Source organism: Strix aluco, chromosome Z (assembly GCF_031877795.1).
Source record: "Strix aluco isolate bStrAlu1 chromosome Z, bStrAlu1.hap1, whole genome shotgun sequence".
Lineage (NCBI taxonomy): Eukaryota > Metazoa > Chordata > Aves > Strigiformes > Strigidae > Strix > Strix aluco.
This window is the reverse complement of record NC_133971.1, coordinates 13156840-13182874: the sequence shown is the minus strand read 5'-3', so window position 1 is coordinate 13182874 and position 26035 is coordinate 13156840. Positions and strand designations below refer to the sequence as shown.

General features: G+C 39.1%; 2 protein-coding genes across 4 annotated transcripts in view; one reads left to right on the top strand and one right to left on the bottom strand.

Annotated features, from left to right (window-relative positions):
* Window positions 1-7584, bottom strand: part of NLN (neurolysin) — a 40561-nt gene extending 32977 nt beyond the window's left edge. The window contains exon 1 of the mRNA XM_074811676.1: window positions 7469-7584. Coding sequence (XP_074667777.1) covers window positions 7469-7500 — 32 coding nt within the window. The 5' untranslated portion in view covers window positions 7501-7584. The remainder of the gene's footprint in view (window positions 1-7468) is intronic.
* Window positions 7585-7760: 176 nt separating this feature from the next.
* SGTB (small glutamine rich tetratricopeptide repeat co-chaperone beta) overlaps window positions 7761-26035 on the top strand; it is a 25290-nt gene continuing 7015 nt past the window's right edge. For 2 of the 3 annotated variants that reach the window (XM_074811686.1, XM_074811684.1), the window contains exons 1-6: window positions 7761-7878; window positions 9143-9269; window positions 15200-15303; window positions 16068-16137; window positions 20371-20470; window positions 23312-23416. In XM_074811686.1, the coding sequence (XP_074667787.1) occupies window positions 9170-9269; window positions 15200-15303; window positions 16068-16137; window positions 20371-20470; window positions 23312-23416 (479 nt within the window). In that variant the 5' untranslated portion in view covers window positions 7761-7878; window positions 9143-9169. Of the gene's footprint in view, window positions 7879-9075; window positions 9270-15199; window positions 15304-16067; window positions 16138-20370; window positions 20471-23311; window positions 23417-26035 lie in introns of all 3 variants that reach the window. The other variant, XM_074811685.1, reaches the window with a different exon arrangement.

Below are 26035 nucleotides of genomic sequence, written 5' to 3'. Positions count from 1 at the left end.
AGACTGAAATATATTATGCATTTGTGCACTGCTTCATCCATCTATGAGAAGTTCAGGAGGAAAAGCACAGAAGGTTTGGACTTTCAGCTACAACAAACAGTATTATAGATGCAGCTGTTTTCACAAATTATGGTAGTAATCTGCCACTCGCAAAAGCAGTAAGAATGATAATTTCTACCAAAAGCAGTGTAAGTTAAATAACAACTTAGAAGCTTAGCAGCTACTTCTAAAATAGGATTTTTACGAATAACAAAAAAGCTTCTAAGTTACAGACTGCAATCATAACTATTTTTGCTAGAATGCCATGTAATTTATTTTACCAACAGATCTACAATATGATTACTTGCTGCTTCTGGAAAATATAAATTTGATTTGATTTTAGAAAGGAGAAGGACTTTTATAATACTCTATTACAGAAATACAGTAGCCAACACAACTGCTGCAAAGATAAACAAAGCAATTGAATTTACAGACTGATTTTTAACTTGTGCACTATTAAAATAAAACAGGAAAGCCACAATCTGTGAAGCAGAAGCAGCAAAGGGTAGTATCAGCTTTAGAAAATACAGGCACAAAAACCTACAAGCTTGTCCACAATATGCTTTTAGTACTGATAATCACTTCATAATACGGTTAAGATTTAAGCCTGCTTACAGATGGATAGCTATGACTCCATCCAAGATTCTTTAATGGTACTTCCAGTTTTCAAATTAATCTTCACCTAAACAGTATTAGTAACAATGATAAGTTGGGAACTAATGGGAAACATACATATATACAGACCAGTTTATTGTACTTGTTAATAGATCTGTCCGTTTCATGTAGCCACATAAAAATCAGAGTATATCAGTGTCATGTAGGATGGAAAACTATATTCTTTGCTGACAAAAAATCTGGGATAACAGCTTCAGGGATAAAGTAGAAGCCAAGATTTAAAAAAGAAGAGAGAAAGACAGAGAGAGAGGGGTCTCAAATTCAGACAATTTAGTCATCTTCTAGTTTTTAAATACTCTAACAGCAAATAAATACGCCTAAGTTTTTCTTGCTGTACCTTATTTACACTTCAGGGGACACTCCTACAGATATGAATAAGAGCAGATTTCCAAATCACAATGAACAACTTTTTCAATCAGTAATTTACTGTATGAAGTTTTGTAAAAGCTGCCAAATTAAAATTAAGAACAACAGTAAGCCCATTTTGGTCTTTCTATCTTTTGAAACAGCAGATCTTAGTTAAACACCACTTCCTAGTCTTACAGGCTTTAGGAGAACTAGCACAGCATGCCGGAAGCCAGCATTTTGTGTGTGAAGACCATATTCATCAAGTATCTGCAGCCAACACTCACAGGGTCTCAATGTTTTGACTCCACCTAGCGGCCTTGTAAAAAAACCCAAAAACCAGACACGTCCCATTAAGACAATACAAAAACTGATAGTTTGCCTCGGTGCAGATTATTTAATAATTGAATAATATGGCATATGTTGACATACCCTTGAAAGTAAGACTCAAGTGCTACCAAGCATATATAAATGATAGCAGACAGGCATAGTTTAAGCAAAGCTTTAAAACAGTCAAGCCTCACATGGAATGGAATACTTTTTTTTTTCTTCTTTAAATGAAGAAGTTAAACCGCATTTCAGAAACAAACCACAATGAGTATTCAGCTGCATGTAATATAATGTAAGATACACTGCAGTCGGGCTGTGTTCTTGGGATGGATTTTGAGATGGAAATTTAATAGGCTAAAATCTTTGTATTATTTAGAGATCCTTAATTTTTGCTTGAGTTTTAAATATATCTTCATACTGTTTCACTTTTGACTCAGTTTCAAACAAGAAGTAATTGTGTATTTGATAGTAAAGCAAGGGCAAAATCAAGAAAACTAAGCAGAGGACTGAGTAAGTCATAGCAAAAACAAGAAGGGGTGCGGGGGGGAAAGGAAGTCCAAGACGGAACAAGCAAAGTACAGTTCGTTAAACAGCTCAAAGTTAATCATAGGGCAACATTATTTCAGTTGAGCCAAAGGAATGAGACTACAGCCCTATAATATAAGTCATCACTACTTCTTGCTGGACAAACACATTTGAAGTCCTTGTTACACTTCGCTTCTCAGTCCTTTCATCTGTTTAGCTCTTGACAGTGTATGGAACAGTGAATACATGCTTTGAATTCCTGGGCCATTTTCCTTAGGAAAGTACTTGGCTCTGTGACATGACTGTGTTTGGCACAGACATCTCACTATAGCAAAAGGATAGCATGTTTAGGATTCCCTAATTTAAAGCTCTATAACTGTCATTAGAAACTGAGATTTTTCCTAAACTGCATTTGAAGGAATAGAAGAAAATCTAGCACCTTTTCACACTAAACCATTCATTTTGTCATTATACCTTTCAGAAAAAAAGGAATCTCTGCAACTTAATTCACTGTACACTCTACATTGATTATACTCCTATAATAGATACACTTTCAGCTCTTCAGATCAACGTGAGCAAGTCAAAAAGTTGCAAGTTATACAAACATTTTGAACTCTTTATTGATACAAACATTACCCTCAGCGCTGTGCTTTTATGACCTTACTATCTGGCAACAATGTTTACTGGTTTCTCTGATAGAATTAACATCAACAGCAAAGTAATTGAAAGAGGCACTCTGTGGCAACTGACAGAAAATCCAGACCTTAATTAGGAACTCATACATGCATGTTTGCATGTCACAATTTACTTACATCCTCTCCCTTTCCCCCACCCCCCTCCAACAGTCTTTTTTTAAAAGGAATTTGGAAACTGGTCTGATTGACTTTCATAAAATGAGGTTATTCCTACACAGTAGTCTGGAGTGGAACACATAGAAGTGTCAGGGTACTGTTTCTGCAGAGTGTCTGATCTCTAAAATTATGGTATCCATGGTTCTAGGGGAAAAAAAGAAAAAAAAAACCACCACAACAAAACCAACAAACAACAAAGCAAACCCAAAATTACTAGAACTGCTGAACTAGGCTTCAAACCCATTCTGTGAACTGAATCCATTCTGTGTTACAGCAAACCTCTACCACAGCACAACTTGCTTGGAGGATCTTAGGAAGGAAGTTAAGAGACTTTTCAATACTTGCATGCAGACAGTAAGTGTACTCCACCAAATTTGATGCAAGAGGTTCTCATCAGGGTTATTGTTTGATTCTACCATCAGGTAGAACCATGGAAACAAGGTGGAAAAAATACTGCTTTTAAGGCCCTACAGCTCTCTCAGGTGCTGCTGCATAAGTGTCTATCATGCCAGCAACATAAAGAGCACGTAAAGTGCATGCTATTTAGTGCAAACACCACACACTATATTACTGTTCGGTACTTGAATGCAATCAGCTAATGCATGAAAAGCAGCTTGTTAACTCCAGCTAAAAAAGAAGTGATGCTGCAGGACAGAGAAAACCATTGAGGAGGATTTGTAAACACAAAAGGTTTCTATGATTTACACCCACAGTTAATCAGTTCAGCCTGCACCATGGAAATACGCTTTGATTTCCCATCGGTCTTAAGTCTCATACAGTCAAAGCAATGAGAACTGTTCTTTGCCATCACTAGCTAGTTGGAAAACTCCATGCTGCTTACTTGCTTATTTGCACCATTTTAAGTCACTGTTCTGGGCAATACAGTGTGTTACAGTACGTCATGATTGTTTCAGTGCTTGCAAAATCCCAGACAGCACTCTGTGCTACTGTGGGCCCACTCAACGCCACAAACCAGGCAAGCAAATGAAGCCTGCTTTCTGCTCCGACTTTTGAGTGAATAGTGACTTAGCAACACTGAGTGCTACCCACACTGGTTCCAGACTATGTGAAAGATTGTTCCAGCTTGATAAGTATGACCAAGAACTTCACTCATGAAATAAAAAGTGTCTCTGTTAAAGATGGCACTCTCTTAGAGATGGTATGATGAACACACACATCCAGCTGTATTTTGCTCAGAGACAAGTGTAATTGCCCCCATCCTCACCTTGCCTTCCCTAACCCAAACACATATAACTTGTACTGGAAAAAAGTCTCCTCTACAGAGGAAAATCTTGATTCACAAATCTGTTGGAATTCTTTGAAAAAGTCACAATAGACAGAGATCAGTTAACGTAATCTATTTGATTTCTAAAGACTATTGACCAAAATGTCCTAAAGAAACCATGCTGCTGTGAGATGAGAAGGGAGATCCTCTTATGGATAAATGGTTAAAAGCTAGGAAATAAACAGAAATGGCTGCTCATTTTTCTGAATGGAACTGGTGACCAGTGGAGCCCTGCAGGATTCCATGCTGGGTTCTGTATTCTTTCACATCTTTATACCTCATCTACAAAAAGGTGGGATTAATGAATTGACAAAATTTACTGATGATAATGTAGTGTAATAAAGGCAGTCACAAAAAGATGTGAAAGAATGTCAGAATACTGAGCAAAGTTTAAAACCACTAAAAAAGTGAATTTCAGTCTTAAAAAACGTGAAGCAACACACACTTCTGACTTTATATACACAGTGATGAGCTGTGAGCTGATCTAATAATTCTGGAGACATAACAGTTTAACCAAAACATTAGCCACAGAGCAGCTGGAAAGAACTAAATGACAGGATTTAGTAGAGGTGCAACAGAGAAACATGAAGATTCATTATACTATTCTGTAATAACATGAAGCACACACATATTATTTGCACTTCTGATACTCCCAGCAGTTATAAACTCTCTCATCTTCTGTTCTCCCATCTGCCAAAACCTTTTCCTGTTCTGTGAAGTCATCATGGGTTAGTAACAACCAGCTGCAGTGAGCAATGGACTCCATTCAAAGAACAACTAACTAGACTGGGATTCTTTAGACTGGGGGCAAGGAAAAAATTTTAAAAGGACAACAGAGGAAATACTTCAGAGATTTATACAATCATGAAGAGGATGAAGAGAATGAACAGGGATCAATTTTTTCCCCTATTGCCTCCAACATAACTCAGGAAGAGATCAAACACAGTTAGGAGGCAGTTTCAATGTAAAAAGATATTACTGTACAAATCTTTGTACAAGGTCATATGAAACAACTGGCTTTCGATTGGGAGGTACCCAGTTCCTAGACAGTCCTGAAAAGATAGTACTGAATGTTCATCCTATCTTACATGCTTCCCAAGGTACCTGGCTCTGGCTCCTGTAGAAAGACTTCTGAACTAACCCAAACCATTTCAAAGAAATCCTTCCAAACCAGGCATTTCTTCCTTTATAGAGAGAGTGATAGAACAGGTATGTCCTCAAAAGACATTACTTGCATTACTTAGGATGGTCCAACTGGTGGTGTTCCATGGGTCACATTCAGTCCACAAAATGCTTCTGAGCGTGACATCTTTGCTTCAGCCAGTCCAGGGGGCAAATTTTGTTCTGCAAACTCTAACAGACAAATTGTCCTTCTGGAGCCTGCTGTAGTTAGAAAGGTGGCAGTTGTTGCTTTTGACCACAGGAAAAAAAATGCACTGCAGTACACAGAGAAGGTTGTGCAGTCCATGGAGCACAGGAAAGGGAAAAATGTTCCAAGGGTCCTGTCTGAACCTTGCCGTTGTTGAGTTGTTGGACCTGATAGTTTAATGAAAGCATACACACACACTACGGTGATGTGTGAAATAAGAAAATGACTATAATAGTTCTTCCTGTTTCTTTGCCCTCCAATGTCATTTCTCCTCCTGTCTCTTTCTCCTAGTCCGTTTATTTGACTCTTTGGGATTCCAATAGGAAAAATATTTAAATGGAAATAGCCTCCTTCCCAGAAGCTGTCTATTTTAACCAAAAGACTGCAACCCTTAATGTAGTTTTATTCAACATAAGGCATGATGCTTGAAACTTACTAAGAACTGTAATTTTTATCTCCTGTTAAGATGCCCTGGGGAAAAACAGAAGCTGAGAGTCTTTGCTATTCAACATTTTTGTGAACAACTGGTTAACTTTTGAAAGTTAGAGGTTGCTATTAGGTATTCAAGATTACTCTCTTGTGAAACAATTATTTGGGCACACTCAAATGATGACTTGGGAAAGAAAAAAACAATCACAAAGTGGAGTACTATTCCCTGCTGTACTTACAACAAGTGATGAAAAAAAAAAAGTTTAAATCACTACTCAATACTTTATGATTACTTAAGGAGGTAACTTCAGTTTCCAAATGCAAACTGCAAATAAAGATAGACCTTTTAATTTTTTTCTAAGGAAAAAAAACTTCCATCATTGTTTTCCTTTCTTTCCTTTCCTTCTTTTTGTTGGAAAAATCTGTAGCACAAACAAGGGCAGTCAACACAAAATATGGAGAACAGTGAAAATGACTATATAAAAATAATGTAAATATATATTAGGAAAATATAATAATGGTGTGCTTTATTTGACAACAGTAAATTAGTCAATCAATTTACAACAGCAGGAGCCTTATGAAAAGAAAATATTCTGGATCTTATCTTCTAACTGCTAGTACCCCTCAATCCTAAATCGACCTGAACAAAGGCTGTGGAATAGGAAAAAAATGGTACATTTCATGCAGTAAGTACACAACTGTCATTTCTCAAAAAGTCCACAAGAGGTAACCATCTTCTTCATTTACACTCAAATTCAGTTCCACTCTCCTTATCACAATGTATTTACGCTGTGACCCTCCTACTATTTCCATGTTTCCCATCAAATCTGGTCTTTTGCCCATATTCTTCAGCCCTCTCAGTTTCTCCAGTGATGCTCATTTGTCTAGTCTAGTCCATCTAGAACTGCCTATGGCTTCTTCCATACTGGTCTTCTGAGTCCATTTAGAGAAACCATTCATTACAGATAAAAGAATTAATCCCTTATTTTAAAACCCTTCGATAATATATTCGTACCCACCTCACCCCTCACATAATGTGAAAGTGACACACCTTTTTGTAAAACTATTAAAACCAGATTGCTTGGTCTCACTTCACATGCACCTTGCTGCAGAGCCCCACTCTATTGTTTGCCTGTCCATTTCTCCTGCGGTCCGTCTGATACTCGGTGCAAGAATTACAAGGCAGAGACCTCAACTCACCCGCCCTACCCACCTGGAAGTTGCAATAACGGAGGTTACCTGAGGGAAGGCGGACTGCGGGAAACACGCCAGGAGCTGAAGCGATAAGCCCCACGGGCTGTGAAGTTTCCTGCCCTGCTGCCTGCCTTGGCCCCTCGGAGCACGCCCCACACACCTACAGCCCACCGACCGCCCAGACCGCAGGCTACCGCGTTTTCTCTCCTCAGAGCCGCGCGGCAGCTACCCCCTCGGCCCGGCCGCACGGGGTGTCAGCCAGGCCTCACTGCCGGCGCCACGCCAGGGCGCCCGGCCACAGCCCAGGCCCGGCTGTCCGAGGGCCTCCCCACCAGCCGCGGGCGGCTCGAAGCTCTCACGGCTTCCAGCCAGGCGGCCCCCACGCGGCAGACGACCCGTGAGGCGCTCCCCTCCCCCCGTACCTACCTGCGAGCCGCGCCCGCACACAGGGTCAGCATGGGGAGGGCGGTGCGAGGAGAGGCGGGCTCGGAGGAGGAGGAGGAGGAGGAGGAAGGGCCGCCTTCGCTGCTGCCCCGCCCTCCCGCCGGCCGCGGGCGCAGCCCTCAGCCCCGCGCCGCCGACCTGCGCACCAGCTTCCGTCGCTGCCTCTTCACGCCCTTCCCGCCGCTACCGAGCCAGCGCGCGCAGCCACCGCGCGCGCCTCCCGCCCTCCGTTTTCTTCTTCTTCCTCCTCCTCCTCCTCGCCCGCGCGCCCTCACGCCCCTTGTCTCTCCCATCCGGCGGTGGCGGCGGCGCTGACCGGGATCGGGATCGGGACCGGGACCGGGACCGGGACCGGGACGGCGTTTGCCGCGGGGCTCGCCGCATCTCGCAGGGTAAGGGCGATGCCCGGTCTCGGTGGCGAGCACAGCTCTGCGGGGGTGGGGAGGCTGCGCACCGCCTCGCCGGAGCCCCTGGTCCCCGAGCTGTGGTGGGGCGGATCGGCCCCGTCCGGGCGTCCGGTGGGCCCGAGGCGGCGGGAGGGGCCGGGCGGTGCTGAGGGGGTGCCAGCGGGCGGCGGGACAGACCTGTCCTGCGGGCCTGAACGAGCGGCCCCGGGCCTCCCGCGGGACCGGGCGGTGGGCGGCGGGACGGGGATCGCGGCCCCGCCGTGCCCGTGCCCGCGCCGGGAGGGCGCGCCCCAGCCGACGGGACCCCGCGCTGCCCGTTCGGCGGGCCGTGTCGGCGGCCGAGGAGCGGGACGGGGCGGCGGGCGCTTCCTCGGCCCTTCCGTGCGGGGAACCCGAATGGGGCGGGCGCCGGCGCTGCGCATCCCCGGCGGACGCCTCTCCGGCGCGGAGCCGCCTTCCCGCGTCCCCACGGCGGCGGCTGCTCGGCGTGGGTTTGGCCGCACATCGGTTCGCTCGGGGGTTGTAGAGAGAAAATAATTTAGCGAGGGTTGGCCCTGGCCTTGCCGTTCATTTAATGCGCTTTTCTAACCTGCCTTCCCTGGCGACTGGATCAGGTTGTGCCCTTTTAAATCGTAACGGTTTAAGGAAAAATAACTTGGAAAGCGGGAACTAAAATTTTCCTCAAAGTTATGTAACTCCCAGCTGATGTTGAATGCAGATCAGGCTGAGCCAGTAGTGTCACTAGTCACAAGTGTGCACTAAGGTCACAGTGTTCCAGTTTTTTCTCCAAAGTGAATATAAACTCTTCAGAAGGGCAGAGAACAGAATACCTTTTATTAAAGTGTGTTTCTTTATGTCATTGTATGACATTCTTTCTGTCAATGTGGCTTTTTACCTGATTTTGACTTAAGCATGTGCTCCTGCTTCCAAGTGGGTATGTCTTAGAAATAAAATCCAAACTATAAAAAAATGAAAATAAGTTGCTGAATTATTTTAGCCTCAGTGAACTCTCCCTCAGGAACGAATCTGAGGAAATCTGTGCTCTTTTGCTGATAGTTAGACTAGATGACTGTAGGAGTTCTCCCTAATCCATACAATTTAACCACTTGTTTCAAGGCATTGCTTTATTGGGCTTTCTGGTGAAGGATAAGTTTTTGTGTATTGTGTGAACTTCTTACTCAGGTCTGTGGGAGATTGGAATACTCTAGTAATTAATTTTTCTGAAATAAGAGATCCTGTTGTTTTTAAGACAGAGGAGAAACTCATCAATTTCAAAATGTCATCAGTCAAGCGCTTGGTTTATGCAGTCATCCATTTCTTGAGAGAGCAGAGTCAGATGGATACTTTCACTCCAGATGAACAAGAAAGCTTGGAAGGTAAGTGATCAAGGTGCTAATATATGTATATATATTTATATATATGTTTAATACCTACCCATGTGTTAAATTGCTTGATGTATATTACCACAGAAAGTAACTGGAGTGACCTAACTGAAACTGCCACCAAATATGATCTGTGAATAAAATCATGATCTTAAGGTTTCTGAAATTATTAATTTTAAAACATCTCTCATTTAAAAAAATGCCCTGAAGTCACAAAATGTGTACTGCCTTAATTTTGAGCAGCAGATACTGCAAATCACATCAAGTTAATCAGTGCTATAATGCAGGATGTGGTAATGATTTGTGTATGTGTCCCACAAATTTTTGCCTGCTGATTCTTTTTCTCTTTACTTTTATGTTTGGTTTCTTTCTGCACTTTGTGTCTGATAGTAGCTGTGCTGACCACAGAGGAACTAAAACAATTAACCATATATTGGCTTTGATATATGGGAAGAAGTCCTGTTTCAAACTTGCAAGAATGTCATGTAATTTGTGAGGGAAGGCTAAGAGATCCTAAGAATATGGAAAATAAAATAAATGCTTTTCATTTCTTTTTCACTTGAATAGTGATTCCAAAGAGTGCATGGTAGTGAGTATTTTCAGTATGGTAGTTTCTATTGCACATCCAAGTCCTACACCTCTGTAGATGTAGCTACAGGAAGATGGACTGCTGTGTGTATTCCTCTGTTGACAGACATTCATTAAGTGTTAGTATTTTCATAGTATCTGTTCTGCTGATCGAGGATGCCAACTGAACTCGGACACCAGAGTGAAAAGAGTAGGCTGATTTTACTGTTAATAATCAAAGGATATAACTAAGTACTACAGAAAATAAGCAGTAAGAAAAATACAGAATAGTACAGAATTATTACTACATACAGTTAATGCACCTAATCATTACTACACAAAGGGGAGAATAGTGATTAAGAAGATACCTCACCAGTTGCATACGCTACCATCATCCATATCCACAGTCACTGGGCAGCCCCGGTTGCAGGGAGGATTTGGAGAGCCTGTCCCGGCAAGTGGGAAATCCTACGCGGTGCGTCCACCCATAGGTGAGGCTTCCAAAGTTGCTGTGAGCGGGCCCAGCCTTATATACCAAAAATCAGCAAGCCAGAATAACTTGCACCTTTGTTTTGAGGGGAAACATCTGGTTTCACCCTCCTGTTGGATTCCACCCAAAGCCTGGCCAGGGCTCAGGGGGGAGAACCAAGGGAGTTTCCAACAGGCCAAACACTTGGTTTCTCAGCCTTTAACAAGGCCAAACAAGGGAAGCTGGATACATTCTCACAGCATTTCATCCTCACCACTGATTATACTCTGTCTAAGCTACCTCTTTCAGTAGTGAGCATACGTATTTCGTTAATGATCAGATACTAATAACTAATGCTAATGGTAATACAGATTTTACTAATTAACAGATACTAATAATGGATAACGTTTAGTTGTGAGTTTCATCTAGAGGTCAACTTTGTTTTGGGGCCTATTATTCAGGCCCTAGCACTACAGTATCTTGTCTTTCTCCTTCATGCTGCTTTTACTCCTTTTTCTTTTTTCCTGGAGACTTCACGGCTGGTGGTTTCACAATGTGGAATTAGGCAAGAGAAGAACAAAAAGTCTTAATTCTGCAATGAACTTTTCATAGCATCTATTTAAAAGACATCTGCACTGCTTCAAGCAGTCTTTGGTTGTATTGCTGAACCAGAGGAGGATTTCGGAGGTAAGAGGAGGCAGTCTAGGACCAACAGTGCAACAAACAACATCCAGGCAGTTGATCACTGAATTAATTACCTGAAATCTGAGGTGTGGAGAGTAGAGTAGGCTTTCCTGAGGTGCAAAGCAAGTCCAGTTTCTCAGAGCCATAAACTTAAAAAGATAAACCTGGATTGTGCTTCCTTCCAGTGTCTATTGGTTTTACAGTGTAATTGTTCGCTAATGTAAGCAAGAAAGAAACATTTGTATCATGATATTCAGAGGATACTCCAAAAAGAATAAAAGCCAGAGGATTTGGTTTTACATCAGAATCTGGAGCATTTTGTATATTTGAAAAGTAGTCATCTATGAATTTAACCTGTATTGCGTTATGATGATGTTCAGCTGGTGAAATAAAGCAGTGTTTTTGGAAATCATATAATGAGAGATGTAGAGTATTCCTTTTGTTTTTGTAACAAAACTGATAAACATTGGCTTATAACTGAAATTTTACCTGATAATGTGTCTTAGAGCAGCCTTAGGCAATGAAGGAATCAGTTCTAAGATTCTGGTTTCTGAACAAAAAATATTACAAAACCTCAGTTGTACTTAAATGCTGATGTAAAATTTACCATTTTAATACAGATATGAAATACTAATTTTAGAGCTGTACACTGCCAGAAGCATGGTACCATATGCTATGTGTTAGAGGATAGGAGGCGGGCATTCTGAATAATTGACTCATTTTAGTTGTGCAGAATATCTTTAGTGCATGTGGAGTTGCAATAACCCGTCCCACCCATTGAAGTGTTTAATGTTAGGTGGAGACATAAGGGATGAAAAAATTTTACTGATGTTTTTCATTGGTATCTTATGTACCTATTTGGTGTCTGTGAAAAGATAAAACTCTGTATGATTGCCTATGCCAGGAAGTAATTTAAACAGTTCCCATTCCCCCCAAAAACAACAAAAAGAGCTAGAACATTACAAATAAAATTGAGACTATATCAAAATAGCAGTCTAGCATGGATTCAAATTCCATTATATTAATAACCTGCATTCTGCATGTCTGAATTATATAGTGATGTCAATGATAGTGTAAATTTCCTTTCGGAATTTTGTACTTGTATGATGAATAAAAATGCCTTATTTTGAAAAAGCAGAGTAATCAGAAGGTAGACCGGAGAAATACACTCCCATACACCCGAGGATCTACAGCAGTGATATAGATCTCTGGTGGTTAATGCTCAACTCTGTTGTATGAACGAGAAACTTCACTTCTAAGCTATATTTTAGACAGTGTGTTTAAATGGCAGTTATTTCTTTTTCCTGTTTACAGTTTCTATTTTTTTCTATTGTCTATAGCACCTATTTCTGTGGGATGAAGGCAGAAACTCTACAACATGCACAAGGCTGTGATTGATTTTTTTTTTCCTTACTTCTAAGATCAATGTACTGCAATTAATTTCTCTAAGGCAGTGTTTCCAAAACAGTGGAATACACCCCCTTAAGGCGAGGGATGCATGTAATACTTGAGATGGGGAAAGTTATGTGTAAGATGAAGCAAGACAATACCAAGTACTAAAGGGGCCTCAGCAGCCCAATTAATATTCATTATTCAGTGATCAACAGCTTGTATGTCTGCTATGATGCCCTGATGTTGCTTGCAACTTGTGCTTGGACAGCAAAAATTCCTGGAGCTGTGCAGCACTGGGGATGCTGAGCTGGGCTCCAGCATAGCCCAAGTGCTCCTCTTGTCAGGTAGTAGGTGTTTGTGTGAGCCCCAGCAGTTCAGCAGGGAGGTAGGTATCTGTACTAGTTTGCAAGGTGGTCAGTACAAGCTTCAGCAACTGCCTAAGCCCCTGAAGGTGGGTGTAATGATGAAGATAATAGGGAGAACAGGTAACTTCGGCCTTTGAAATCAGACATGGGAAAAATCTTAGAATAATAATTCATGTGGTACAGCAAGTCTTTCCCAGTTTACTAATGATGTCGAGCTTGTGGCAATTGACAGTGCCTCACTTTGATAATGGGATAGTGAAATGCTGGTGGTCTAGTCTCTTGAGATACTTTTCAGACAAAAACAAGTCTTCACTCCTTTGACTTTACTGGGTTCAGGTTTTTACGTCCCATTAAAACAGGGTAGTTATTGGTCTTGTCATAACTTAATACCTCTTCCGATTTGGAAAAGTTTCTGTTTTGGCTATGTTTATTTTTACATGGGTTTCTATTGCTGGCTTGCATGTTAACCAGTGGTTATTATTCTAACCTATGGATTCATCCCATAAGAGCCTCTAATTTTCTTACAGCTGTGATAGATTATAAGGATTATAAATTCCATTTTTTTCAGTTAAAGGAGAAATGTGGGATTTCACTGTAACAACTGATTATTTCATGGAAATGCTTACTACTATACTCGGGATTATTTTGTTTAAGCATATTTTGCACTGCTGCACTTTGCAAAAATCTCTTCTATGATAGAGAGTTGGTGTCACAGACTTAATGCCTTGAGAAAGATAAAGGAGAAGGTTGTATTTTAAATTTATGCAAAACTACAAATGATGTGAGGCATTCAGAAAAGGGAATGCCTTCAGGTGAAAACAAATTGAGGGGAAAACTAGACAGTATACTATGGCAAGTGGCTTTCTATTAAGTCATATAAGGAAAACTGAGATATGTAATTACACTGATTTTATGATAGGTTTGATAATAAGTACTATTAATATATAATTCTGAATTCAGCATAATCAGTGCTTACTTTAGAAGAATTAAGTTTTTCTACATAGCAGGAGACAAAGGAGTTTGACCCAAATCCTTCAGCACTCTTACTGGGTAATTTAGAATTCAGCAGATTGGTAAATTTTTAGCATTTGTAGCTTATAGGAGCAAGTTGTATGCATATTTAGCAATGTATTAAGTTGTTACATGTTACTGACATTAATTCTGTATGCCACTTGACTTTTTCTGAATAATTTCTTTTATATGTTATCATCGCATTTAAAAAAAAAAAAAAGTATTGTCTTCCAGGTTTTCTTTTTTTATTTTTATTATTTTACAAGTGTGCTTTTTCCCCCTTTCTCCCAGCTGTGATGTAGGAAATAGGCTCCTCAAACTGACCTTACCTTTGTTAACTTTCAGTAATTTTGCTTTTCTAATTTTGGGTCAGTGTTTAAGTTCATTATATTGCAAATAAGAATTCAAATTATATTTATTAACATTGGACTGAAATTCAATTTAAATTCTAAGATTCAGTTTTTACTAATCCTTAATTTGAATTTAGCTACTCCTGGTTATCTGTAGTTCAAGTTTAAAAAGTCATTTTTCTTTTTGAACTAGGCTTTACAAAGATTCTTCTTTGTTCCTCCTCAGGTATCAGTCAAAAAAATTAAATAATATACCTTAATAAAAACATTCTACTAGATTCTCAAGATGATAGGGAAAATAATGATATAATTCGAGATACTATAATTAACAGAAAATATATATATATATATATATATATACAAAATTGTATCTGGTAATTGCCATTGATCTTCTTTTGCCTAAAAATATGTGACTGCATTTAAAACTTCAGTTAGGTATTTGGCTCTACTTTCTCTAGAATTGTTTATTGTGAGTGTGTTTGCATTATTGCAGGTTTGGGAGGGTCATTTAGTCCTTACAAAACAGAACATGTGCAAGGATACTGCAGATACATTCTTTAATAGAATAAAGGCTTGTAATTAGTGAAGCATTTTATTAATAAATAGTGCCTTCAAATGAATGTATTTTGTTCCAAAAAAAGATAAGAGTAATAATGTATCTTGCATTTATTCCTTACAGTAAAGATGAGCCATTTTCTTCCAACTATTATGCCACACAAATACATGACAGCTGTGGTGTTTTGAGGTGGGGTGTGTGACACATGCATAGTTGTATCATGAATTGTGGTGCTTTTGTTAAATCCTCATATTTTTATGTTTAAAAAAATGATTGAAAGAATTGAAATAAAAGTTTTAAATTGGTTTAAGAATAATGGCTGAACTATGTATGGATTCTGTATAGCTTACACTATTTTTCAGCAAGTCAATTCTATGGGGATCAGGTAGCCTGTCTTTATTTTATATGTTCCAAAGAGCTGTTTTTACTAGCTGAATAAGGAAGTGAATCACAGCTTTATAAATAAATTAGTGAAATGATACTTCTATTGAGAAACTGGTGACTTATATTTTTAATCTTTTTCTTGTAAGTTGCAATTCAGTGTCTGGAGACTGTGTTTAAGATTAACCTGGAAGATACTCATCTTGCACCTCCACAGCATTTGATAGAAATGTTCACGAATTCTTTTCACAAGGTAAGAATTTCAGATTCTAGAGTTACTCTGCCAATATGTGCTAAAATTTCATATTGTATACACAACCTTAAAGTGCTGTATAGGTCAAAATGATGTGGAAACTTAAGGAAAATATGGAAAAAGTGAAATTTCCATAAAAGCTAGCAGAATGAGAATCTTTGGGGACAGTGGGAGGAATTAATTTCAGCTAGACAATTCCATGTAGAAAATTACTAAACAGTGGATGTGGATGTCTCATTCTCACTTGACAGATTTTATCCTTCAGTTAAGCATTTTGCAATTCCCAGAAATAAATGTCTGTGAAGTGCTTGAGGTCATTCGTAGTTTGCTGATGCTTCTCACTCCCTTCCGGAAATAATTTAGTTGTTCAGTTTTAAAAACATCTCCATGAACACTAACCTTAAAATGGGAACTTCTAAACTGTGTATTAATAATATGTGTTATCTGGGATCCCCAGTACAGGACACCAGGATGGCAAATAGGAGAGTGAGAAGTAAGAAAACCAAGACTGTAGATACATATCAGCTCTCTTCCCCTTGACTTCTTTAAAATGTGTGGTGAGCCATAAGGTTTTTTTAGTAGTAGAAAGCAAGCTATCTTTCTCTTCTAAGGATGTTTTAGTGATGTTTAGTTCTTTCATACTTCCTGTGCACTACAGAAAATCTGGTTGCTTGTTGATACAATGCTGCCCAGGATGAAAAAAGTTTTTAATAATATCAGGGCTTATATTTTAGTGAAAAAAATCTTGGTTTGTTTACATACAGAATGACATGCTGCCTCTCTCAGATTCTTTACCAGAGGATGTTGAAAAGGCTGACCAACTGAAGGATGAAGGTTTGTAATAAACATAGGAATAAACATCTTATGCTTTATTAAGATTTTTGGGTTATTGTAGATAATGATAGTAGAGCAGCTGGGCAACACGCACCCTGCACAAAAATTTAAGCTTATATTCTCTGTTGCTTGTTATGTTGTAAGAAGGCTAAGTGATTGGGCACCTCAATATGAGAGGGATATCAAGGTGCTGGAGCAAGTGCAGAGGAGAGCAACGAAGCTGGTGAAGGGCCTGGAGAACAAATCCTATGAGGAGAGATTGAAGGAGCTGGGACTGTTTAGCTTGAGAAAGAGAAGGCTGAGGGGAGACCTCATCACTCTCTACAGCTACCTGAAAGGACATTGTAGAAAGGTTGGTGCTGGTCTCTTTTCACAGGTGATTAGTGACAGAACAAGGGGAAAGGGCTTGAAACTCCAACACAGGAGGTTTAGACTGGACATTAGGAAAAAAATTTTCACAGAAAGAGTGGTCAGACAGTGGAATAGGCTGCCCAGGGAGGTGGTGGAGTCACCATCCCTGGATGTGTTTAAGGATCGTTTAGATGAGATGTTGGGGGATATGGTGTAGGGGAGAACTTTGTAGAGTAGGGCTGATGGTTGGACTCGATGATCCCAAGGGTCTTTTCCAACCTGAATGATTCTATGATTCTATGATCTGGGGTTTAAGAAAATATAGTCTATTCTCTCCCTTGCTTGGGAGATTGCTTAAAAACTAAGGGATAACATGTGAAGTTCTGGGTGACGTTCCTGACTAGTAGAAGCTTAAAAAAGAATGAATCAGTATATTACAGATTTCTTTCTTTGTCCATGGAATTGTTATACAAGTTTCTACTTTATATTGAAACAGTTATGTGATGCCAATGATTATGTGCTAGCTGAATTCTAAAACATTGCTAAAAAGCTGACCCAGCTGAAGCCAACAGAAGAATTCTTGTGAACCTCCTAGGGTCAGTATTTCACATATGTGAAATAATTTGTGTGCTCTATAAAAACTGCAGAAAAGCCAGTTGTTTATTTTCCCTTTGGTAGATATTACAGCTGTTATGTGAGGAAAAGCAACTGTACCATAGAAGTCTTCACTAATGCTAGCCAGGAACCTATTTTATTTCCCCCAAAAAAGGAGGGGGAAAAAAAGGCATGTAGCACTGATAACTGATATGAATTGTTATCAGGTGGATTGATGCTTTATAAATCACATTTTTTTGACCTGTTGGGTTTTCAGATATTTGAGTTTTACAGAAAAAATAAGTTAAGTTTCTAATTGCAAGGAAGATGTAATCCTCTCAAAAACTTTAGGATAATGGTGTGGAAAAAGTTCTACTGTTTTTGAGATTGAGTTCCATGTCAAGACTGTCTTATCTTAAAACTGGTCATCTGTAGTCATGAAGGCAGTCCATTACTGGCACTGAAAGTAAGTTTTCCTCGTTAAAGTTGCTCATTAGCTCTTTAATTCTAAGGATAAGAGCTAACAAGGTTAGGTCATAAGTGAAAATTTGTTTGTAAGTTGTAACATACCTGCTGTGCATGCTGGCTTTTCATTTTGCTGTCTGTTACTGCCAGCTCATGGGAATTGAGGAGTACCTGAAGCACTCAATATGGTTATTGGACTGTAGGGGAAATTCAGCACTTTCCAGGTGTGGCTGTTACAGCAATGCCTGTGTGAAATGTGGGACTTCAGTCTTGTCATCTGTCAGCCCACAGGGATTTGTGAAATAGACTGAGGAAGTGAAATTAGTGTGCTTGGTGTTAGTCTTTGTGTGGTGCTACTAAAGCAATTCTGTGTCTCTACTGAAAAAATTGAAAGGGTCTAAACTTTGACAAAGGGCCATTTAAAGTGCCAGCTATCAGAGGCATTAGGAAGCAGTTTGGACCTGCTTGAAATGTCAGTGTTTAATTTCCCATAATGAAATTAAAACTCCCTGCCCTGTTTTCTAATGCTGCTCTGTCATATTAATCCTCCTCTTTTTCACACATGTATTATCTATCACCACTATCATGTTTTTCAGTTATGAGTATTTTCTGCTCTGAGTTAGGGAGATAAATTATATACCTTGGGGAAGTCCATCTGACCCATATCTTCTATAATACTGTAATTCTATAAATCTGTCATTTCCTCATTTCTATCTGTATGTCCTTACCAGTGGAATAACTTCCCTCACCTTTGTGGCCACCAGCCTGCTCCTCCTCTGCTCTCAAACTAGCCCTAATACCTGTAAAAATTGGCTAATGAATGGTAAAACAAAATCAGATATCTGAGTTTTCTTTCTTGGTTGTTATAAAACCAGGAAGTAATACACCCTCCAGACTAGCAAATAGTTGAATTTACTTGCCTACCCTTGTGTATCACTTGACACTTTGGCTTAATGTAAACTATGTAAGAGCACAGATTATGTGCAGGTTTGTATAGTGTAATAGTGGCTTGATCCTAAAAAGATCTGGGTATTACCACGATATAAATCATAACAATAGGTACTATTTTTGTTATAGAGGACACACAATTTAAAAGTATAGCCATTTTTGGGTCTTTTTTTGTCTTATGAATTTTTGTGTGATGTTATAATAAAATATTACTGTTGCTCTTCCTTTTATCCTGCATTGCTTAATCTCACAAGGAATAGTAGGTCTAGCTATTTTTCTGTTTTCCTTTAGCCAGTTTTGAGGTGGAGAGAGAGAGCAAGAAAGGTAACCACTGATACTTGCTCCAACTTAGCCCTGTACCCCCGGTCATCTTTAGTTCAGAGCAGCATCAGAAATTCTGACTTTGATAGTCATTGATGGCAGTTTTGTTTTAGAGAAATGTTAACTGCTGCAATCTTGTTGAGTGCAGCTAACTTGCAAGTCTTTTATCTGACAACAGGATTTAGTGTATAGATCTTTACCTTAGATCAAAGGGAGATGTGTAGATGGTGGGCATGTAGAACTGAGACAGATGTGGTTACATTCTCTGTATGTTTTGAAGGTATACATGCTATTATAGTTGCAGTTTGCCTTCTCACTGGCAGGGATTGCTGACTATAGTTACAGTCTAGTGTATCACTATTGGGAAGAGATAATTTTGTACTACCTTGATGATACTTAGTTACTTAAATCTGCTTTTGTTTATCAAGCTCTGCATGTTCACAAATAAATGCGAGTATAGTTGTTTTTAATTAGTACAAGCACCTAGGACTGTTTGCTCCACAGTCTTTTGCTTTCTATCAGAGATAAAATGTTGCACTGACTGAACTTTTCCAGCCTTTGCTTACCAGTTATCTGTAGTAACCTACTGATGTATCCCTTCTCTTGCTTAGTTTGAGAGAGGATTGAAATATTTTGCCAAAATACAAGGAAGTCAGTGGAAGTCTATAATTTTCTTGACAATTTCTTGACATTTCTGTGAAACCAAGGCTTCTGTAGGATCTAGCAGGCCAAAGATCCATAGTCGCAGGACCAGGGAAAACCTTAAGCTTGGGCACACTACTACTCTGTCATCAGGAAAGAAAGAAACTACCAGGACTGCTCTCGGTTGGAGAGGAAAGTATGTGTAAGATATCTTTTGTTTTGAAAGACCTTACTTCTGAATTTTCTTTCCATAGAAAAGTTATATTTTTCTATTTTTTCACTGGACTTAAAAAATATAAAACTTTGTAATAGAGTAGAAGTTCTGAGCTTTGTTGGTGAGATATGTTACCTCTGAATCATTTTAGATGGCCTGTGCTATACATACTTTTCATTATCTTAATTAATGAATTATGTGGCATCACAGAAGTTGGGCTTATGTGCTTAGTTTTGCTTTTATTTGATTTTCCATGTTATATGGATAGTTACAAGCAAGTTGTTGGGACATGTGAGAAAATGAGACCAAAAAGGAATTAACATACAGCCTATTGAATTATGCAGCTTGCAAAGATAGTTAAAACTGATGAATCTATATTAGAGTCGAACTGGAATTACGATTACACTTCTCAACAAAGTGATCTTTGCTTAACAGCAGAAACTAGCTGGAAGGTGCAAAATAGCAAGATGAGAAGGGGAAGGTTTATGTGTTGGACTACGATGTAGATAATAAACTTTACAGACATAGCAGATATATTTATTTGCATTATTCTGTGCCAATTCTATTTAAAAGAATGTATCTCAAAAAAGTGCAATCATAACTACCTTATGTAGATGCTATAATGTGGCTGCTCTATTTCTTTCATACATAGCACGGTATCTTTTAACTACTTAGGAGCTTTTTAAAATTTATTTCAGGTAATAATCATATGAAAGAAGAAAATTATGGTGCCGCAGTGGATTGTTATACTAGGGCTATAGAACTGGATCCAAACAATGCGGTCTATTACTGCAACAGGTAAAAACAAAATAGTACACATTTTTCATTCCTGAACTTCATTAACATTATTTCAAAGATAAATTGTGAAGTAGATCAAAACAACACGAGGCTAGAAAAAACCCACTATACAGAAATTTATATTAAATTTTTAAAAGCTCTAGAGCGAAAGTCAGTTAAAGGTGTAACATGGGCTTTAAAATTACGTGTAACACTTGAGATGAGGTTTTTGTGAGTTATGTAGTGTATATTAAATCATAACATAGGTTGTGATTCCCAGTCTGTTGAGAGTGGAAAGATTTTTTTTTTTCTGCTGTTCTATTGACTCATCTGCCATCTCCATCTCCCCTACTATTGACTTTCTCTGTAAAAATATCATCAATGTGGGAAGACTATTTCTGAGATTTCAAGCATTGTATAAATACTCAGCATTTTTATGCATGACCTGTTGAAAAATAACAAGGATGTTGTAGTTTCATTGTATAATGTAGTCTTCACCATAGACATAGTGACATGGGAGAAGATGAATCATAGAATAGTTTGGGTTGGAATGGACCTTAAAGACCATCTAGTTCCAGCCCCGCTGCCATGGGCAGGGACACCTTCCACTAGACCAGGTTGCTCAAAGCCCCGTCCAACCTGGCCTCGAACACTTCCAGGGAGGGGGCAGCCACAGCTTCTCTGGGCAACCTGTTCCAGTGTCTCACTACCCTCACAGTGAAGAATTTCTTCCTTATATCTAATCTAAACCTGCCCTTTGTCAGTTTAAAACTGTTACCCTTTCTTCTATCCCTGCGCTCCCTGATAAAGAGTCCCTCCCCATCTTTCCTATAGGCCCCCTTTTAAGTATTGAAAGGCCACTCTAAGGTCTACCTGGAGTTTTCTCTTTTCTAGGCTAACAACCCCAACTCTCTCAGCCTTCTTCATAGCAGAGGTGTTCCATCCCTCTGATCATTTTTGTGGCCTCCTCTGGACCTGCTCCAACAGGTCCATGTCTTTCCTGTGCTGAGAAATCCAGAGCTGGATGCAGTACTCCAGGTCGGGTCTGACCAGAGTGGAGTAGAGGGGAAGAATGAAGTCTGGAAGTGCATGTTAACCCAGTAGCATAAGTATGCTCTTTCAGAATACTGCCCAGAAGACCTGCATAACAGTAAAGGCACTATAGTTCATAAGCCCTACTGGAACTAGCCTGCCTCTAGTGCCACTCCACTCTACACTCTTCAGTGCCTCCATTACCAGAATACATTAAGGTTATATACAAGGGCTTGTGGCACTGTAACCACTGGATTTTTCTATTTTTGGAGCTGTGCTTCCATTACTCCAGAGTTTAGTTTGTGATAAATACAAGTGAAAGATTGTGTTTTGTGGCAAGCATAAGGAAAAAGGAAATGTGCAGTTTACTAATATTTGACCTCTTTACGACAGCAGTCAAAGTGTAAATTGTCTATTTTCCTTGAGAAAACTGATCACATAAGTGATTTCAGGTGTAAAGTTGAAATATAAGACCAGATACAAAAGCCTCCCCAAACCACTGAAAGTTTCCACAGTAGAATAGGGTTTAAGCACCAAATCTGTGACTGGCAAGAGTAGAAATAATTCACTCTGTGTGGTATGTCATCATATATCACATCTGTGAGAACCAAAATGAATCTCGATGTCAGTAAGCACAGTATTGTATGAAGATACTTAAAAGAAGACAGGCAGTTGCTTGGAGTTCTGTGAGTGATGTGGTATTTGAATAAATATAGGGCCTTATCCTATCTTTCTTAAGTAGTTTGGGAGCAATGGAAACATACTGCCTTCAACAGTATTGCTTTTTATTCACAGCAGTGAGAAAAAGAGCTGAGATGCCCTTGAAGTTTTAACTGGCCATATAAATTATTTGTAAACATGGAAAAAACACTTTGTTTTCAAACACATGAGAGATTAAGCATTGTCTTCAGCTTTTATGCATATATCTTCACTGGCATATGTGAACTCGGACAAATGTTAAGCAGCCTAAATATTTAAAATATATAAGTAGTCCCATTCAGAAGATACTTTAATCAGAGTCAGAAAAACCATGCAATTTGGAGGTTATCACAGGAGAAAAGATTGAATATAGTGATGATGGTAGCATTTAGCATTCCTAATAAAAAAGAAGAACGCTTTATGCAATGGAAAGATCGTCATATCTAGTTTTTTAATCAAAGAAGAATGAATTAGAGTGTTTTGAGACCTTTCAGACTGGGGAAGTTTTGATTATTAATCTGTTCTGATGTCCCTTTTAATTTAGGCAAGTCTTTAATCTTATTGTATAAATGCCTGCAACATTTAGTATTTCTCTAGTATAGAGATGCAATTGTAATTTAGTAATTCAGAGATATTGAGAAATGTTATCCCGATTTACTTGCAAGCATGAGTTGCCTGCTAAAAAACTGAGCAGGGAAAAAATCACAGCATTCCATTGAATGGCAGTAAAATTGGACTTCTTGCTGGAAAATGCCAATTGTATAAAATACTTCTGCTTAAACAATGATTTTATGTAAACTACTACTTGAGAGTTTCAATTCTTGTAATAGGTTTTATGATGTATTTTGTGCACAGTTCCTTAGAATTATTTATCCTTTGTGTCCTCAAAGGTGAGTGTGTGTTCTCCAAAGCCCTAGTCTAGCAATGCACTTAATAAGCACATACTTAATTCAGAACATTTGCTTGTCCTACTTAACTGAGGAAAGCTGAGGCATTGCCTAAATAGTGAATGAAAAGTCAGTAAGATTAGACAAGTCTAGAGTTAGTCATGGACATGTGAATATCTAAGGTTGGGTTCTCTTCTTCTATTGTTTTTTTGACAAAGCTCTCTCCCTCCCATCTTTCTTTTAGGGCTGCTGCTCAAAGTAAGCTCAACAACTACAGGGAAGCAATAAAGGATTGTGAGAGAGCTATAGCAATAGATCCAAAGTACAGCAAAGCGTATGGGAGAATGGGGTAAGCTAATACAAATCTGAGTAAACACTGAAGACCCAAGTGTAAATTACCATAGATTTTCTGAAATAAGTGGATCTGAGATTCTTCTTCTGAAAGTGTAGCAGTTTTCTGAAGATGACCCTATCAGGCAGTCAGCTTTAAGATTTATACATGCGGTTGATCTCAGCATTTTCATATCAGATTTCATCGGTTTGCATTTTTTTTTCTTTCAGTTTATCAACCTTGCAAATTTAGTTTAGAAAGTCATGATGTGTTTTTTCTACCTCCTACCTACTTATGAGTAATCAAAATTCTGCACTTGGAACAGTGAATCTGTTAATGATGCTGTAAAGAGAACAGAATCCTAAAAGTATTGGGGCTTCACACCAGCAGGAATAGAGGCTTAATTTTTCTGTTCAATAGCTCTTTGGAAACAGATATTTTAGCAAGACTAAGCTACGTCCCTTTGGTAGTTTTTTTCAGTCATGCCTGAGAGATTAACAGTATAGCTTCTTTAGGTGGTGGGTCTGATTAAATGCTGTCTGAAAAGAATGTCAGGAATGTTCTGAATTGGGGTATATACTTGAGTGAAGGGCCATTCTTCCAAGATATGTAGCTTTGCATTTTCAATAATCAAATGTATTGTGGGTGTGGGCTGAATGCTGTGTAAGGCTTTTGAGGTTATATATATACTAGTAAATTAAAAAATACTTGGGACTATTCATTGGGTCAACTGGCACAAAATGACCCATGTCCATGTTACTAAAACCTAGTTTGCAGTCTGGAGTGGCCACATTCAAATTGCCTGTTGCTAAATTGAGTTGGCCTGTGTTAAAATCTGAACCATGCCCCAAAATTGTCTGGGATAATGCTTGTTGGCCTGGGACAAAACCATGCCAGGGAGCATTTATTTCAGATCAAAGATGATGGAATTCTACCACTTGAAAACTTTCCATGGTACAATTTGTTTTACTAACAAAAGCGTAGCCTGAATGGCTTTTGAGATGATTAATTAACTTTGAAATTTTAAGGACTGTTTTGTCCTATTTAATTCTCTTCAGATAGTTTCTTCATAAGCACAACCTGAGATCCCCTGATTTCAGTGAGATAGAGGGAAGCTACAGACCGATTTAATTGGAAATTGGAGGTTATTTTAGAGTTTTGGGTTAAGACCAGTGTGCCTTTTGATATACAATGTAAGAGGGATCATTCTTGAGCAATCAAGCTTCTCTTTGTTTGATTGGTTGTTTTGATAGAGGATAGATTTTGACCTACAAGCCAGTGCTTAACTCAGCAGATGGATATAACACATTTGCCATAGGCTGAATGAGGAAACAGTATCTGTTTAGTAATAACTGAAAAAAACAAGTGCAGAAACCAGAGTCTCAACAAAAAGTCCGTATGAGAAAGCTGTGTTTTCTGACTTCATTATGCAGGCATATCAGTTTTTCTTAGGATTTGACAGAAACTCCGTATAAGATCACAGAAATATGCAGAGATGGGAGCCATGTAGATAGCTAAAAGTGATACTTCCAGCATGACCCTGAGAGAGCACTTGTCTGGGTCAGAATTGTGAGCAAGGAAACCATTGCCCGCTGTTCTGACTTGTACTGTGTTCCAAGAAGCAGAATTTTACATACTTTCTCTGTAAAAAAACACGATTGCATCACAGAAATATCAGATTGCATTGCTTGTCTGGTCAGAAACTATTCTGGCAAGTTAATGGGCAAAAAGGGAGAATTGTTTTTTATGGGAGTAACTGTGTTAAACAGAGAGGACACATTAATGTTGCATGGGTTCCTCCAAGAGCATTACTGGAAACTCCTGGAGTTTCATACTGTTACTGAGTTCATCACCACTGACAGTAATGACTACAACCAATTTATCTGAGCTCTTTGCCCTGGTATAAAAGACTAAGGTCTGTTAGTAGGCCTTAGCACAGCCTTATCAACCAGTCTGTGTAGCTCAGCACATACCAAAGGGGGACTGGAGTACTAAATAGCTGAATATGGGTTACACAACAGTGTGGAAAAGATCAGTTTAGTTTTGTGGTCAGTATAAATTGAAAATGCAGTAGAAGATAGAATTGAAACTGCAACCAGATGGACTTCTGGAATAGTCCAAAGAAAGATGATGTTTTAAATGTAGTAGCTAATCGAATTTGAAAACAAATACTATTTCAAAAGTAGTAGATCTGTTCTGTGCTCTCCTGTGCTGAAGAAGAATCTTTTTCAAAACATTAAGTAGACTTCCCTGATACAACGGTTTCTTAGAGCATCTTTACGATGCCACTACTATCCTGTATAACCCATTTGTCAAGCTGTTGAATTAGAGGATGCAAAATGAGAAACTTCCACTGAACTTAAGACAAAAATCTATTATGCTGAAACTTGTGGTTCCAGTATTTGGTTTCCTGAAGCTGCAGAATCCACGTTAAGAGTATCTTCTCCCTACTTACCTATGTACCCTTCTGAATAATCACTTGGATCAAAAGACTGGAGGAAACACTTAGAGGAATTCCTGAGCTTATGCAAAAAGTTACAGATGCTGGATCCAGCTTGTGCTCTTAAATACAGGCTAAATCACTTGATGATGCCAAGGAGTTTTTTCATGAAACTTGCATATATATGGAACAGACAA